Raw genomic sequence first — 17,230 nt, 5'->3', positions numbered from 1 at the left:
CTGATTTCCGGTGGAGGGCAGGGCTGCTCGGTAACACGCCTGGGCCGATTAGGCAGCCACCAATAAGGTAGCAAGCTTATGCTCTCCCTCTCAAGATGCATTAAAGCTGATCTGCAGAAGGATCCTTTGTGTGCCGCGTCGTTCTTGCTCGCGAGACGGTAGCGCGGGACACCCTTCCTCCTGCAGTGTCCCTCAGCACCCCCGGCTGACCAACTCAACACTGTGCACCCTGCAGATAGGAAATGTTTCCAGGGCCTACCCCACGATTGCAGAGCAGGTAGTGAAGATTGGATCTGGAGTTGAGAGGCAATGAGTTCATAACAGACCCACCTTATATGTTCCACTTCAACTTTTATTTAGCAAGAATAAGTGTAGACTAAACACAGGGACCTGGAAGACATCGAGCTAAGTGCCAAACACAGGTTGTCTAGGCAGTATTGCAGCCAAGCCTCCCACCACAAACTGTCACCAAAGGGCTATTAAAAGTGACCAGGTCGTCCATCTGTCCAAGGTCCTCTACATAGAGAATATCAGTTATTTCTGCTGGTGAGAAGGCAGTGATGTAAACTCTCAGGACTGCTGTCAGGACCAGGGGAAAGGAGAGAGCCCTGATGTTTCCCTGACACTTGCCAAGCGCCAGGCTCTTTCCATTTTACAGCTGAGGAAACTGAGGCTCCTGGAGGGTGGAGCTGAGATGCCAGCCCCGTAGACCTGTCTCCACCTGCTCTCCGTGCCCTGCCACCTCCTTGCAAGGACCTTCTCCCTGGGATGGTCCTTAGAAGATTCCTGGCAGCAGGCGGTAAGGCACAGCAGCAGTGTACCGCTCCCAGTCCCTGCCATACTTGCTGGCACAGCGGTGCTCGTCGCGGAGGCAGCGGTGAGTCAGCAGAATGGCCATATAGATGATGTAGAAGTAGGGCAGCAGGTGGCCCCCGCCACAGGCCAGACAGTAGGCCAGGCTGCCCATCAGGTCACCTGTGTAGTTGAAGTGGCGGGCCATGCCCCAGAAGCCTGATACCAGCAGCTTGCTGTGGTGCCTCTGCCCATCGGACGATGTGTATGAGCACTCGATGGCCTTGGGCTTCCTGCCCCAGATGAGGCAGCGCCCATCTGTGCGGCGGAACAGGTCCTTCTGATGGTTGGCCATCCGGAAGATGTAGTAGCCCAGCAGGCCCAGCAGCAGGACACCCATGGCGTGCGGGGTGGAGAGCTGCACGGGGTGGTAGACCAAGTACAGACCCTGATGGGGCAAGAAGGAACAGGTCAGGCAGTGGCTTCTGGGGGCCTGGCGGCTGAGGGCCAGACTGCAGCTCTGCCTCTGACACAGGCTATGCCTCAGTTTCCTCTTCTGAAAATAAAGGCACCTACCTTGGAGGGTGGTTGTGGGCATCAAATGAGGAAACGCACAAAAACATCTATCTATCTGCCTGATTACCTATCTCTGTATATACACAAATACACACATATCCATACGTATCCATATGTATCGCACTCAGTACAGATGTTAGATATACGACATAATACATGAAATAGAATTTGACTACAATATTGTGATGGTCAATTTCACATGTCAGCTTGGCTAGACCATTGTACCTAGATATTTGGCTAAACACTAGTCTAGTTGTTGTGAAGGTATTTTTTAGATGAGATTAACACATAAATCAGTAGACGGAGTAAAGCAGATAATGCCCTATGATGTGGGTGGGCCTCATCCAATCAGTTTAAGGCTTTAAGAGAATAAAGACCAACCTCCCCCAGAGGACAGGGAACCCTGCAGCAGACAGAGATGGCCTCCCGACCTGAGATGCAACCTCAACTCCTCCCTGGGCTCTCAGCCTGCTCTGAAGATTTTGGACCTGCCAGGCCCCAAATTACATGAACCAAAAAATCTCTCTCTCTCACACACACACCTCCTACTGATTCTGCTTCTCTGGAGAACCCTACTACAAATACAGTACGAGCAAAATGTATACACATGCTTACACACACAGAGGCAAAAACAAGGCCTGGGACATAGTATGAGCTGCGTAAGTGGGATACTGTGACAGTTCTACAGAGTTGGGGAACCAGGGAGCCCACGGGGCCCCTGAGGATTTGAGGTTAGTGCACATGTGGGCTGGCGCCCACTCCTTGCCACTCCATGCTCTCCCTGTTGTGAGGGTCCTGGCCTCACCCAGGGGCGGTCCAATCACTGTCGTCATCCTCCATACAACCAGCTGGACAACATCCTTCTGTTGGTTCTCTCCGTTCCTGCACAGCCTCTTAAGCCCTTGGGTGAGTGTGTCCATCCCTGGGCACTCCACTCACGAAATGGACAGGAGGCTGGTCAGGGTTTCTAAGCGGCCACCACATGGGAGCACAGTGTGCCACCCAGATCAAAGCAGGCTGCTCTCCTGTGAGCTGATGATAAGGCCTCTGGCTGTCGCCCCTGCCTCACAGAACCCGATGGCAGTCCCGCTGTGGTGCCTGCACATCCTGGGAGGCAGGAATGAAGCAGCACCGCCACAGCAGGTCACCATGCTGGCCCCTTTACTGGCCAGTTCCATGGCTCCATCTAACCTTGGCTGAGCCACTGTCAGCCCTGACTCTGCAGAGACGTTCGGGGCCATGCTTAAAGTGGTAGCCCCACCACGGTGTAAACCCAAGTCCCTCCTACAGCCCAAGCTAACTAATACACTGAACCTTCCCTGCTTCCTAGAAATAGGGGTGCGATCTGGTGATCCCCAAGGACAAACACAGTTACAAGGAGCAAAGCTCAGCATGTGGCACTACGTCCGCTCAGAGGGCAGGCCCGGTTGCCTCTTTTGGAGGGCCCTGCCCACCTCCTCACCTGCAGCGTGTACAGGTATGGCAGCCAGACACAGTCACCCCAGCCCAGGTACCACCCAAAGTGGTCGTGGCAGATGTCAATGGTTTTCAGGTACCAAGCTTCATTCCAGAAGAAGTCCAGCACATACATGGCCTGCAAGACAGAAGCGCTGTTTACCCACCACTTCTGTCATGGCACACAGATGGGGCCCCAGAATACCATGCCCCATGCAGACACAGCAAGCAGCACTTGGGTTGCTGCTGAACCACTCCCTCACTATGCACCCCAGCTGTTCCTGTGCCTCCCGCCGCGCCTGGCACATGGGGGCTGGAGGGGTGGCAGGTAAGAGTCTTTGTCCTCAGAGTCTGCAGTTCAGCAGAGGACAAGGAAGGCCCACAAACGATTAGAACGCAGGGCTCCCAGCAACATCCCGGAGGTGACGCGCAGGGCCGTGAAGCTCAGAGCAGAGGGATGGCTCAGGGTGGAAGGGCTGGGGAATGGCCCCCAAGGGAGGTGGCTCCAGGCACCACGGCCACACCAGCATGGTAGCCCTTCACCCATGGGATGAGCGTCCCAGTGGCTGACCCTGCAGCACTGTGACACACGTAATGTGCTGGCATGGCCGGATGACCGCTGGGAACTCCCTGGGGATCGAGGAGACCGAGGTCTACGTCCACAGATGGACAAAAGACAAAAATGAGTCACTGCTCCTCATTCCCCACCCAAGGGGGTCACCTGAGACCTGCGGGAGCCATGTGGGGAAAATGTTTGCTGGGAAAATAGAATAGTGTGGTCAGGGCTCTCGCCTCGGGTCCAGTTGGGTGTGGTTCAGCCTCCTTTGTAAGCAAACTGTGTGTGTGTGTGTGTGTGTGTGTGTGTGTGTGTAGTTAGTGCGCATGTGTGCCAATGTATCTTTTTAGTTTTGCTGCTATTCGTGTGTTCTTCAGAGAGGGAAAGAAAGAGAGAGACAGACAGAGAGAGAGACACAGAGTTTGGTGAAGCAGGTTAGTGGCCGTCAGCCTCAGGCGTCCACCTGGTGCAGCCATGCTTTCCAATTTACGGTTCCAAGGACCTTTTTGGCCAGTTACCTACCTCATAGACCTGTGTGAAGGGGTCTGGTGACCCAGCCTAGCATATGAAGGGTTTGGGACCCAGTCTGTGAACGGGCTTGAGGGGTCTGGGGGCTCCAGACCCAGCCCTGGCTTGACAGTTGGCCCAGTCGGTGTGGGATTACCGGCAGGTAAAAGAGCCTGATAACTGATATGGTCACCTAGCTTTACAATTGGTGTCACGAACAGGATTAAGACCTAGACAACTGGTGCTATGAACAGCATTCCAGACATTAGCCTAGCTCTATAACGCTTCTGAGAACGTAAGTTGTGAACGGGGCCAGGACCTCGAGCTGGAGCCCCTGAGAGATGTCAGAACCGTGTTGCCCGGACCGCTACCATGCCTAAGATGGTAACAGGCAGGCCCTGGGCCAAGTGCTTCTGAGCCATGTTGTGGCAGGATTCCCTTTTGGAGAGAGAGAGGCACCTTGGCATAGAACCCAGAATCTGGCCACAACACCCAAGGGCAGTCTCTGCTCCTTGTGCCTCAGATATGCTGGGCAACTGGTCTGGAGGAGCTGAAACCACCAGCATTTTCATGGTACAGGGTTGGCCCCTCCCTGTCCCGTCTCCTGCCCCCTGGATGCAGAAGGGGGCCGCACAGTGAGGCAGCCTGCAGACCATGTGCTGGCTCCTCCAAAGGAGAAGGCCCTTCTTCATTGTCCAGCTGAGACTGTGGTGTCGCGGGGTCTGGAACAGCACCTGCATGGGCCATCTGCACAGCTGGAGCTCACAGAAGGGGTTCACGCATCCCCCTCCAGACCCGCTCCTCCTGTCCCCTCCACCCCAGCATCCCTGTCAACCTCCTGCCCAAGCCATGGCCACAGCATCCTGACTGGCTTCCCTTCCTGCCTTGGGGCCCTTGCAGCCTGCTCTCCCCTCAGCAGCCCAGGCGACCTCCTGACACACGTCATCTGCACCACCCCGCCCCCCAGATCAGCACACAGTTCCAAGGTCTTGCTGCTTTTAAGATAAAGATGAAAACCTCCATGAGGTCTGCAGAGCCCCAAAAGATGTGGTCCTTTTCCATCTCCAGCTTCACCTGGCTCTGAGCTCCTAGACTCTCTGCTCAGGACATGAGACATTCTGTCGTTTTCCAGACTCGCAATCCTCTCCCATGACAGGGACTTTGCATGGGTCACTCTTCACGCCTGGAGCACCCCATCTGGCCTTCCCCACTTTACCTTGTTAACTCTTACTCACCCCCAGATCCCACCAGAGGGTGATCCCCCAGGGAGACCTCTCAGGACCCAGCTGGGCATGCAATGATGGCTTCTGTCACTGTGGGCTTGTTGGCCACTGGGAGGGGGCTAACTCTCTTTTAAAAAGAGTGGATTAAGGCTGCTGGAAAAGCATCTGGGTTTTGGATCTTCCCGGAGCCTGGCAAGCGCCAGAGCCTCCATCCTCTTGGCTAAAGCCAGGGTACCTGCAGGATGTTGACCAGGACCATGGAGTTGGTCACTTGGCCGTAGAGCTCCTGCTGCTTGGCTGCAAAGGACAGGTTGATGAGGGTCCAGGCGACGATCCCGGGGCGTCCATTGAAGAACAGCTTGAAGTCAAACCACTTCCCAATTCGGGGGTTAAACTCAATGCCCATCATGTAGTTGTAAAAGAAATTGCCGGTGAATTTGCTTTAAAATACGAACAAAAGATACATTAGTTGATGAGCTCACTTCACAGGCCAGGGCCTACCTTGCTGTCATGGATACGGGTGCTTGGTCCAGACCTAGGGTGCTGATGGGTTACATGAGACAGGCCGGGTGAAGGCCTGCTGTGAGATGAGACCCACACGACAGAGGACCTGTGGTCCTGATGTCCCTCCAGCACCCTCGTCCCCACACACTTTGCGTTCAGCTATGGCTCAGCTAAGATATCTTCCGACAGAAGCACTTATGGTGCCCACCCTGTACCATGGAAGGGGGAAGACGGTACCCTTCAGCCTCCTTCAGGTGTCTTTCATGCACAGGTGAGCCACAAAACAGGCTTGACTGGACTCAGATTTCATTCTGCAGCCCACACATGCACTTTGGAGTAGATTTCAGCAAGGCCAAGGGAAATTACAAACTGTACCAAAGCAGAGAATGAAAACAGCACTGTGCTCAGAGCCAGGGGCCAGGCTCCAGGGCCAGTCCTGTCACTTGCTGGGCAGTTTCTTAACCATCCACTGCTATGGTTACCTCCCCCACCCCCCCACCCCGCAGGGCAAGAGAATCAGCCAAGATAATCCATGTGGAGACCCTTGCTAGGTATAACTTGATGTATACACACAGGAATTTCTATGTTAACTAGAAAACCATATTTTCATGTCCCATTTCCTCAGTCAGGCTAAGTAGAAAGAAGCAAAATATACAAAGTCTACAACAGTGGATGTGATTATAAAGCAGTGAAAATGACCTCTGTGAGCCACAGAAGAAGGCCACCCTCATTATTTGACAACACACAAGCTACACAGTAGCATCATACAAAAAGAATTCCCAAGAGGCTGGGAGTAACAATTGAAATGAAGCACACTTTGTGTTTCTTTGGGTCCCTCAGACTAAACTGTAAGCCCAACTGCCCACAACTGTCTACAAAAGGAGTCCACCAAACAGCTGTTGATGAATGAATGGATGGATGGACAAGTGGATGGATGAGTGGGTGTGTGGATAGGAGGATGAGTGGATAAATGGTTGGATAGGTGAACGGGTTCACAGTGAGATGGACAGATGAATAGCTGAGTGGGAGAGATGGATGGTTGGATGAATGGGTAGGTGGGTGGGTGGGTGGATAGACAGATGAATGAATGGAGAGTTGAATGGATAGATGAATGGATGGATGGATGGACAGTGAGATGGATGGATGGTGACATGGTAAGATGGTGAGATGGATGGATGGATAGATGGGTGAGTGGATGGATGGGTGGTGGCTGACTGGCTGGCTGACTACTTCCAGTGTGGCCTAAGGCTTCCATGAGAATGTGTGCCAGCAGCAGGGCTCCCCCGAGAAACTGTTATGTTAAAGCAGCTGAGATAATAGACTCTTTACTAAGACTGTTTCAGGCCACACTAAATCAGAAGTTGTCTTTCCAGCTTCCCTGCTCCCATGACAGCCCTATGGGCAATGACTTGGCTACTAAAGACTGACTTGACCACCTTCAGTACATTCCAACCTAAGGCAGGAGAAACCCCAGTTCCATTCACTTCCTCCATTAAGGATTCTCCACCCTCAGGCTTTACAACCTCCTATCCCAAGGCAGCTGAAAAAGGCAAGTGGGGTGGGGGAGCATCCACTTCCTGTTTCAGACTTGCCCAGCTACCAAAGAACGTACCAGTCCTTGGCATTGGTGGGGAAAAGGTAGCCCTTGACCATTGCGAATGTGGAAACAGCATAGCCGAGCATGTTGGCGCACCACAGCAGCGGTATCCAGTTGTCAAAGATGATGGTGGGAGAGAACCAGGACAGGAGGTGAGCGTTTGCAAACCAGAGAAGGTGTGTGAGGAGCCAGGCTTGCAGGCCATTGATCTCATACTTGTTCACAACCCCTGCAGAGGGAAGACTGAAAAGTGAAAGCATATCCCCAGGCCGCATCAAGAAGCCTGGCCTGGCCACAACCCACCTGCACAGGCCCTACTTGCTTCGTGGGCCTCTGCTGCCACAGACCCTTGTCCAGGGCACCTGGGCGCCCTCCCAGAAGAAGCTGGTCAGCTTCTGCTGCTCCCAGGCTCTGAGGTCAAAGGCTGCTACCACCCCCGCACCGACAGCTGGGGCACTAACCGCTCCTGCCCAGTCCTTGGGAGAGGGATAGGAGGCCAGCTCCACGCATGACCACAGACAGCTTGTGGGGGTGGGGAGGACGAGTGGCAGCAGGGGAGCAGTGGGGGTGCCCCACAGTGTTCTGGGATTCTAATCTACACTCCCATGCACGGCGGGAAGCCGGGCTGCTCATGGGGTCTCAGTGACAGTGAGGAACAAATGGATGAGGTGGCCACATGGCCTTGGGAACAGAAGCCCCTCTCTGCAGCAGCACTGGCAGGAGCACGGTGGCCCTGCAGGGAGCTGCTCCATATGGATATGGGGCTGCTGGGAGGAAGCCAAGGGCCAGTCTGTTGCCTGTTTGCTGAAGATGATTTCTAGCCTGTGTCTGGGACAGCCCAGGTGGCCCCCAATCATTCTGAGGCTGGTGCTATGAGGACTTTCCAAACAAAAGTCATTCTTATGTTGTTAGAAGGCTCCGGGATGGAAGCATCATGGGGGAGGGTGGGCCTCATGGAGTGAAGAGACAGTGGGTGGCCAGGGGAGGGTTACCTGCAGGGGTCACGGCCCCCTCTTGTACTCCTCCTACGTAGGCTGGCAGAAATTTATGGCAGAGGTCAGGAAGCAATGCATACAAAAGCACCTGAAATGGAATTTCAGGACACATTACCCATGGCCTGGAGGGCAGGACCGTGTGTGTTTTCACAGCTGGTTTTCCTGACAGACGACAGAGGTGAAAGCCAGACTTCCTCCCGTCTCACTCATTGCTTTTTTATTCCAGAAGAATTTATACCTCCTGGGACCCCGGCTGTGGGCTTTGAAGGGATTCCTGAGCAAGAAACCCATTCACTATTGGGAGCGCCAAAGCACTCTCCCCCGTGGCCTTATGCACCACTACCTAATTCCAGAACCTTTTCATCACCCCAAACGGAGCCCTGTTCACATTAGCGATGACTCCAAATTCCCCCTCCCTGCAGCCCCTGACAACCACTGATCTGCTTTCTGTCTCCATGGATTTGCCTACTCTGGGCATTTCACATGAAGGGAATCAAACAATATGTGGCCTTTTGGGACGACTTCTTTCACTTAGCACAATAGTTTCAAGGTTCAGCCACATTGTAGCACGTGTCAGAACTGCTTTCCTTTTTACTGTCTAACAACATCCCTTTGAGGGACAGACCACACGCCGCTTGTCCACTCATCTGCTGACAGACACTCGTGTGCTTCCACCTTTGCGCTTTTGGGAATCATGCTGCCCCTGTTACTTTTTACCCTAAGGGACAAAGAGATGTGAAATGAGAGGGATTCTGAGGCCCAAAAGCTTGAACCCTGGGGAGCAACAGCAGAAAATGGTCTGAGTCTTCCTCCTGCAAAGGAGAACGCTGGCCTGCCTTCTTGCACATAATCTCCCGGGAAACCTTATCTGGGCTCAGACAATGAGCAGCACTGCTGTGTCTGCCAGGGTCCTTGTGAAAACTACACTTTCCTGGTGAGCTGCTGGACTGGGAGGCCAGTGGGGCCACAAGGGAGCCCAGGGCATCCTTGACCAAGGCTTCACCTGCCAGAAAACACAGGCCTTGGCTTTTCTGAGCGGTGCCTCTTACAACCGAGAGTGTCCCCTTGGGGGCTGGGATGCTCCTTCCTGTGGGCTAATAGAACACATAATTCCTACTGTGGAGGGAGCTTCCATGCCAGCTCATGTCCTCCCATGGGGTCTTGCTTCTTAAACTCAGCATGTCCCTGAAGGACTGGGCACATTCCTGAGCTGAAGGAATGTCAGACACTGTGATGCCAACAGGTGCTTCCTGCCCTCAGTACCTCTCATTCCAAGAAACACCCCGCTGGGTCCTCGGAAGGTGAATGTCAATCTGAGTGAGGATCCCATGGCCCAGACAATGGCAGGGACCATCCCAGCAGGAGGGTGCACTCCCCACCTGCTGTGCTCCAATCACCCAGGAGGGGACTGACCTGAAAGGTGACCCACAGGGTGTAGATCTGGGCTGATTTCTTGGTCACAGGTGGGGTCCTGGCCCAGATGTCCGACAGTCGAGCTCGTCCAGTGGCAAGGTCCAGTGCGGGGGCGGTCAGCGAGCAGCTGTACTGGTCACAGGCCATGATGAAGTAGTAGACGATGAAAGGAGCAAAGAGCAGCAGGAAGACAACACTCGCCAAGGAGAACCAGTCCACCTCCCTGCCAGCAGATGTGGGCGTCACACCGGCCCTGGCCCCCCACAGCACCCATGGTGGCCTCATGTGCAGGGCCGTTGTTCAAACCAGCCTGCACCTCCCAAGAGAAGCTCCCAGAGCTGAGCCCTCCTCCACGCCAGCAAAGCCACCTGCCATCCATGCTATACCGTGATCAGCCAGCAGATGAGTGGATCTGCTGCACCCATGGAAAGCCTGGGCTCCGCAGCATGAACGCAGGAAGGGCTCACACGACCAAGGCCAGCACTTTCCCACTGCCAGACCAGTGAGGCCACCTCCCAACACCAAATTCCCATCACCCCGTGGTGTGACGGGAACCCTGATGACAATGTGGTACACTAAGGGCAACAGGGTTGGGGGGATACCAGCTGTCATCTAACTCCATATCTTTCTACATTGTTCAATGACGGTGCTTTCTGGTTTCTTTTTCTTTTTTAAATTCCTTGTGTTAGAAAGTGGAAAACTGTTCACCTTTCATTAGTCTTGACAGTAAAAAAATTTTTAATAGGTCATTCTTTGGGTCCACAAAATCCCAAAGGCTGGAAACCTCTAAGAGCCCACCTTATTTTCTAACTGGGAGAATGAGTAAGAGGTCCTTACCAGGCACGGCCCCACTGCCCTCGGGACTCAGCCTTGCCATTGGTGGTGCTGCCCAGACTCTTGGTTTTGGGAGCGCTGCTCTGGGATTTTGTAGCCATCAGGCCCTGAGGGAAGAAGACACCTTGCTCAGAATGGAAAAACTACAAGTTCCTTTTTGAACTGGTCCCTTCACAATTTCTAGATGCTTCTGTGCCAAAAGTCCTGCTTGATCCCTCTTGATCCCTCTGAACAAAGTCCTGCAGGGGATACAAAGATGATGAAGACACTCAGGGACCTGACTTTTCAGGACCAAAAGCAGACAAAGACCCACACGGTATATGTTCAAGGCTGTTAAAATCAAGTGAGAGGGACAAGATTGGTGTTCAGGGCTTCTAAATCAGAAGAAGCCCCATGGCGGGGGTAGGAAAGAGGAGTGTTAAGCAATCTGGGCTCAAAGTTTGGCTCTCTGGGGACTTGCTAGACTCAGTGACCTTTCTGAGTGTCTTGTGGCATGAAAGTCTATGCACGTGAGGATTTGTGGTGGTGGTTGTTAAAGATGGATAAAGAAGGTTTACTATCCCTCCCCTGGAGAAAAAGAGGAGCCAGGGAAATTGTGGGGCTGTCTGGCAGCCTGCTCAGACCCCTGGACTGGTTTCCGAGTCCCACAGACACAAGCCAAAGGGACTCTGCTCCTGAGGGTTTGCAGTGACTCAGCCCAAGGCAGCTTTCTGGTGTCTTGGAGGTATAGCAATCTGGGAATACAGTAGAGACCCAGGACCATGGCAAGAGGGGTGGCGGTGGCTGGCACCGGGAGTGCCCAGGAGACCCAGTGGATCCCCTTTGAGGCTGTGAGTCTTCGGCAGGACCAGATCCCATTGCTAACATATCCCCACCTGCACAATTCAAGGTGTGTGACCTTGAGCTGTCACTGACATCTGCTAAGCCTCAGTTCCCTCATGTGCAAAGTGACCACACCACCCACTTTGTTGAGTGAGGAAGGGCATGAGATAATGCGGGCGAAGTGCTCAGAGCTACACCAGACCCCCTGGAACACTGACCTGAGAGACAGGTGGCTGTCACTCACACTGTCCTCAGCACCAGCCAGGGCTCAGCTGGGCCCATCCAGGTGAGATTCAGACTGGCAGACAAGGCTTCAAAGTCAAGAGGCCTCAGAGGCCCGCAGTGCCAAGCTGCAGAGTATTCTGGTCATCCCTGAACTGAGGGGTTTAACACGAGAGTGTCTTTCTCATCTCTCATGGTTTTGGTGGGTCAGGAATTTGAGGAGAGATGGGCTGGGTAGCTGAGGGTGTGGAGGAGTCTCTGGCAGTGCAGTTGGCTGTGTGCTGGGTGGGCAGTGGGCGGGGGTTGCTGGGTGTGCTCTTCATATGGTCTTACAGTGTGGGTGACTTGGGCTTATTCCAGCATGGTGGCCACCAAGCAATCAGTATTTGCAAGGAGGGCACCAGGGAGGGTTCCAGCAAACCAGGCAGAAGCTGTGCTGCTGTTTCTGACCTGGCCCCAGAAGGTGCGTGGCACCATCCCACCAGATCTTATGGGTCACAAGGTCACCATCTCTCAAGGAAAGGGGGATTGGACTCCACCTCTTGATGGGACATGGCAAAGTATTAGAAAAATGTGAGCCCTTGCTGGGACCATCATTGGACAATACAACCTGTCGTAGCCACTGTTTATTTTGTATCTAGCAAGTGCCAAGTACCCATGATCTCACTGAATTCTCAACCACCCTGAAGAGTTAGCATCATTACATCTGTTTTATACATGAGGAGGCTGAAGACAAGGAAGGTGGGGCAAGGTGTTCACTGCTAACAGAGCCCTACTGGGCCTGTGGGGGCTCCGCCTTCGGCAACACACCTGGGAGGCTGCGAGCACAACTTGGAATATTGATGATAAAGACAACGGCTGACTTTTTTGAGTGCTGCGCTGAGTACTATTCTATGGACCTTACATATGGGAAGACATTTAGTTGGAAGATTGTGGAAACAGCAGTGTGTCCATTTTGGAAATTTGTTAGTCTCAGGAGTGGTACAGGCTGAAAAATAGAGACATGCCCCAAATTGGATTTCAAGATAAAAAAGAATAGTACAAATGAGAATCAGTGGGGGCTGCTGTGAGGACAGTTCTAGAGGCCAGGTAGACCTACAGGTTGACCCAGCATGTATTTGTAGGAATTTATCCTGGGAAATATTCAGAGGGCTGTGTAAACATGCAGATACAAGAGCTTCCATTGTAGTTTGCTGCATAATGGAAACAACTAAATGACTAATACAAAGAAAATCAGATAAATAATGACACTTGGCAACTGTGAAAGTAAGCTCATTCTACGTGTGCCAACAAGGATAAAGTTCCTCACATGCCGTGGCAAAGGGCAAGGTGCAATGTAGTACATCATAAAAAACTATTAAAAAGGCCACACACCAAAACCTCAGATAGTGTTGGAAATACAGGTATTTCTTTTTTCTTTATTTTTGCCTACTTTTTCTAATTTTTCTAGTAAACATGTACTTGGATAACAAAATAACAAAAAGCCTTTTTAAAACAGCTTTTAGAGTCATAAGAGCTACAATTGTGGAAACATTTGTGGCTCTGATCAGGGTCAGGGAGGTCATCTGCCCCCTCCCCACTAATACCTAAGGCATGGTGAGGCTGGCCTTCAGGGTGATTCTTAGGTGGCTTTTCTACCACCCCCCCAAAGGCTGTGTGACTGCCTTCACTTGCATACATGAGGTGGGAAGCCTCACTTGCTAAGTACAGGGGCTGCTCCCTGTGTCGTGTGGCCCCTTCAGGCTCTTGGCACTGGAGAGCTCTGGCTGACTCTACTTTGGGGGACCTGGCTAACCTTGAGAAGGCTGGGGTCCCTGGCAGGAAGTGGCAGTTTCTGAGCCCTCCAGAAATAGGCACGAGCCCTAGGTGGAAGGAAATGCCCAGAGATCCTGACCCCTGATTCTAAAGGGTAAATTTGGGTTTTGACTAACGGTACAGGTTTTCCGCTTTTCAAAAGTCACAGAACACACTCTTAACAGAAGTTTAAAAGTCAAACGTGAAAAAAAAGCACCCCTTTCTCCTTCCACCGATCCTTCCCGGGAGTAATGAGACTTTGATGTGTATTGTCTGGGGTTGTTTCTCAGGTTATTTATTACGCAAAACACAACCACTGTTCCTCCTTCTCTTTCTTTCCAAAAATTGGTTCGTATCCAAATTCTTTTGTAACTTAGCTTCTCTTTTGTCATATCTTGTAAATCTGCCATGTGTTTTTAGCAGCAGTTGCATATGAGGGTTCTATTAGAAGTATTCCAAGGATTAACAGTGCATGATGGTTTCTGAGCTTTTGCCTTGCAAATCATTCTGGTGTGTCAGCGGAAAGGTGTCTGCAGGTGGAATAACTAACCGTCCTCCTCAGGTCTGCCCCTGCCGCCAGCCTGGGATCCTTCCAGAACCATGCAGCTGCCCAAGACATGACCTTGACCTCTCTGTCCCCCAAGCATCCCAGATCCCTCACTCCAGCCATCCCTATATTTCCTGGGAGAATAAATAGGACTATTCAAAATTCTATCAAAAAGGTATTCGCCAAATTGTGCTTCAAAAGAGCAGGTCACTACCTGCTCCCCAGAGTATATAAAAACATCCCTTGTACTCCCATGTGCAGTCCCTAGATGTCAGGTCTTAAAGCTGGGCCGTGCAACCCCAATGCGGCAGGCTGTGACCTGGCTCTGTGTCTCTCAACTTAAGCTGCTGTAGGAACAGCTCAGGCAGTCCTAAGAGAACACCCAGCCCAAAGCCCAGTGTGGTGGCTGCCAGGTGCTGCTGAGGGCAGACCAAGGGGCTGCTGCTGCCCGCCTCCTTCCTCAGCTCTGGGCAGAAAGTCCCAGTGGTGAAGTGCAAACTTTTAGGGAAAAGAAACCAGGAGGTCAGTGTGCAATTCTTAGTCTCTGGTCGACCTTTACCGTTAGCTTGGGGGCCTGGGAGGGTGAGAACGTGGGAAAGGCGTTCTGCCCCCCACCCAGCCCCTAAATCCAGGCTTTGCATTTGCAGACAGAGTCGCTCCTCACCAAACCCAAGCAACAGGGCAGGTGGCTATGGGTTAGAACCCGGCTCTGCTCTCTTCTAAGCACAAGACTCTCCCCAGGTGACTCCATGTAAAACGGGGGTGGGGGGATTGATGCCCACACGTGCTGTTCTGGGAGTGAAGCGCCCAGAGCAGCGCCTGCCACACAGGGACCCCGCATTTACAGAACAAGTCTCCATGCTGCTTTCCTCATTTCCAGCTTTTTTCTCTCCTTTACCTCTTGTCAGAAATCCTACCAGCGTTGGGGTTGGCCCGTGGCTCACTCGGGAGAGTGCGGTGCTGGTGACACCAAAGGCCACAGGTTCAGATCCCTATGTAGGGATGGCCGGTTAGCTCACTGGGTGAGCGTGGTTCTGACAACGCCAAGTCAAGGGTTAAGATCCCCTTACTAGTCATCTTTTAAAAAAAAAGAAAGAAAGAAAAAGAAATTCTACCAGCGCAATTCCCACCCTTAAAAAGAAGTTGTAATAAAACGACAAAGCGTCTCAGAAAGAGGCACTAGGTCATTGTTCTGAGCGCTGGGCAGGAGGAAAGGCCGGGAAAGGAGAGCGGCCGTGCGGCCTTTGTGGCCTCCTGGCTCTTGCTGCCGGGCATCGACCCCCCACCCCGACCCATCCCTGGAAAGCAATTCGGCATCTGCTACCTGCTCCGCCACTTCCTCACACCGACGACCAACCCGCTGGGACGCAGCACCCAGCCGGGAGCCCACCGGCCCGCCCGGGAGGCACTCACCAACCGCGCGGGAGAAGGCACCTCCGCAGGGCCCTGTCGCGGGCCGGCGTCTCCCCTCCGCCTCTGGCCCTCCTCACCCGAGCACCGGCGCTCCTCATCTGTGCCTCTCCCTGCCTTACCTGAGCGCGCAGGCGCCTTCTGCCCACCGGAGCCGCAGCCCCCCCTCACCTGCGCACGCAGCTCCCTCCTTACACATTCCCCCCTCCTCAGCTGCGCACGCGCCCCCCTCCTCCTCACCAGCGCACGCAGCCCCCCACTCACCTGCGCACGCGTCCCCCTCCTCACACATCCCCCCCTCCTCAGCTGCGCACACTTCCCCCCATCACTTGCGCACGCGTCCCCCTCCTCCTCACCTGCGCACGCAGCCCCCCCTCACCTGCGCACACATCCCCCTCCTCACACATCCCCCCTCCTCAGCTGCGCACACGTCCCCCCATCACTTGTGCACGCGTCCCCCTCCTCACCTGCGCACACGTCCCCCTCCTCCTCACCTGCGCATGCGTCCCCCTCACCTGCGCACACGTCCCCCTCACCGGCGCGCCCCCTCCGCATCAGTCCAGAGTCCCGCTCCTGCCCGGTCGCAAAACCGCCTCCGCCTGGGCCCACCCGAAGCCCCGCCCCCGGCCTGACGTGTGGCGATGGACAACCAATCGGAGGCGTTCCCTGCGCGGCCGGCGGCCCCAAGCCCCGCGATTGGCCAAGGCTTCTGACCTGACTCCGGGCCCACCTCGCACGCCACTGGAGGCGGCGGGTAGCGAGACTGACGGCCCAGGGCCCGTCCCCGCCCCGCCCCGCCCCGCCCCGCCCCGTCCTCTGACCCCGGCGGCTGCGGACCAGCAGCCCCGGAAGCTGTGGGGGCTGGCGGGGACCCGGCTGCGGCTTTGGCTGGGCGAAAGGCTGGGGGACGCGCGGGACCGGACGGGGGAGGCCACGTGGGCCGCGCTGAGACCGCGCCGGGCTCATCCATTCAGCAACTGGGAGGAGTGGGCCTCCCGGAGCCTCAGTTTCCTCCTCTACAAGTGAGGCTTCAAGGCGCGCGACACGCTTGGATTGAGCGCCTGCTGTGTTCGGGTGCTGTTGTAGGTGCTGGGTGCACGGCAGTGAGCAGAACAGACCACATCCTGCTGTGAGGACTCGAACACAGAAAGGATCTTTGTCCGTCTTAAGTGTCCCCCCATTGCCCCGATAATGTCCTTGAGTCCTTTTTTAAGCCCCAGGGTCCACTTAGGGAACCATACCATACGTTTAGGCTGTGCATTGTTTTTGACAGAATAAGGTACTATATAGATATTATGTCTTCGGTGCTCATATCAGTAGGCGACACAATGTCGCTTGTCCCTTGATGACAAGTTCGATTGTGGGCTTCTGGTCGTTTCTGCCGGAGACCTCTATTTTTCTTTAGTGATTTATGAATAATTGATGGAACAATACTTTGAAACTGTAAATATGCTGTTCCCAAACAACCTTTAACTCAGTGATTTAGAATTTAATGAAGACTCCTGCCTGAATCACTTACTTCTTCGTGCAAAGTGTTGATTTTATAATAATTTCATCATTCCTTCAACTTTACTATTTTTTTTTTGTTTTAAGATGACTGGTAAGGGGATCTTAACCCTTGACTTGGTGATGTCAGCACGAAGCTCTCCCAAGTGAGCTAACCGGCCAACCCTATAAGGGATCTGAACCCTTGGCCTTGGTGTTATCAGCACCACACTCTCCCGAGTGAGCGATGGGCAGGCCCAACATTTGCTATTAAATTGTTATTCATGAGCAGGCATTGTCCTGTAATTAATTTCCCTCTTTTATTATTAATTTATTTATATCTGAAATGGATTTTTTTTCTCACTGAGTTATGATCCTGAACTGTATTGTCCCACATTTGGCGAGTGGGAGCCCCTTCCAGCTGGTTCCCTTTTTTTCCACACTGGCTCCCATTATTCTTTGAAAGTAACTTCCTTATTTTCTGGGACAACCAGATGT

At 53.4% G+C, this 17,230-nt stretch overlaps 1 protein-coding gene across 5 annotated transcripts; it reads right to left on the bottom strand.

Annotated features, from left to right (window-relative positions):
• Positions 1 to 345: 345 nt before the first annotated feature.
• DHCR7 (7-dehydrocholesterol reductase) lies at positions 346 to 15,841 on the bottom strand. 5 transcript variants are annotated; one of them, XM_063092883.1, is made up of 8 exons: positions 15,763 to 15,841; positions 10,456 to 10,559; positions 9,619 to 9,841; positions 8,203 to 8,293; positions 7,226 to 7,439; positions 5,345 to 5,549; positions 2,831 to 2,962; positions 346 to 1,240 (listed from the first exon to the last, which is right to left on the bottom strand). In XM_063092883.1, exons 2-8 carry the CDS (start codon positions 10,551 to 10,553, stop codon positions 776 to 778), a joined length of 1,428 nt encoding a protein of 475 aa, XP_062948953.1. In that variant the 5' UTR covers positions 10,554 to 10,559; positions 15,763 to 15,841; the 3' UTR covers positions 346 to 775. The 5 variants fall into 5 exon arrangements, with proteins under 5 accessions (XP_062948953.1, XP_062948956.1, XP_062948955.1 ...); XM_063092886.1 differs by having other exon boundaries at positions 15,784 to 15,820; XM_063092885.1 differs by having other exon boundaries at positions 15,742 to 15,791.
• Between the last annotated feature and the right edge of the window lie 1,389 nt (positions 15,842 to 17,230).

This window comes from Cynocephalus volans, chromosome 4, assembly GCF_027409185.1.
Source record: "Cynocephalus volans isolate mCynVol1 chromosome 4, mCynVol1.pri, whole genome shotgun sequence".
NCBI lineage: Eukaryota > Metazoa > Chordata > Mammalia > Dermoptera > Cynocephalidae > Cynocephalus > Cynocephalus volans.
Note: the sequence above shows the minus strand (reverse complement) of the source record. Positions and strands in the feature narration are given on the sequence as shown.

Excerpts from the sequence above, each read along its gene's own strand:
- DHCR7 (XM_063092883.1), bottom strand. The coding sequence starts at position 10,553 with ATGGCTACAAAATCCCAGAGCAGCGCTCCCAAAACCAAGAGTCTGGGC. Across the intron at positions 5,550-7,225 it reads CCCACCAATGCCAAGGACTG|CAAATTCACCGGCAATTTCT; the intron begins GTACGTTCTTTG and ends CGTATTTTAAAG. Across the intron at positions 2,963-5,344 it reads TCCTGGTCAACATCCTGCAG|GCCATGTATGTGCTGGACTT; the intron begins GTACCCTGGCTT and ends TCTGTCTTGCAG.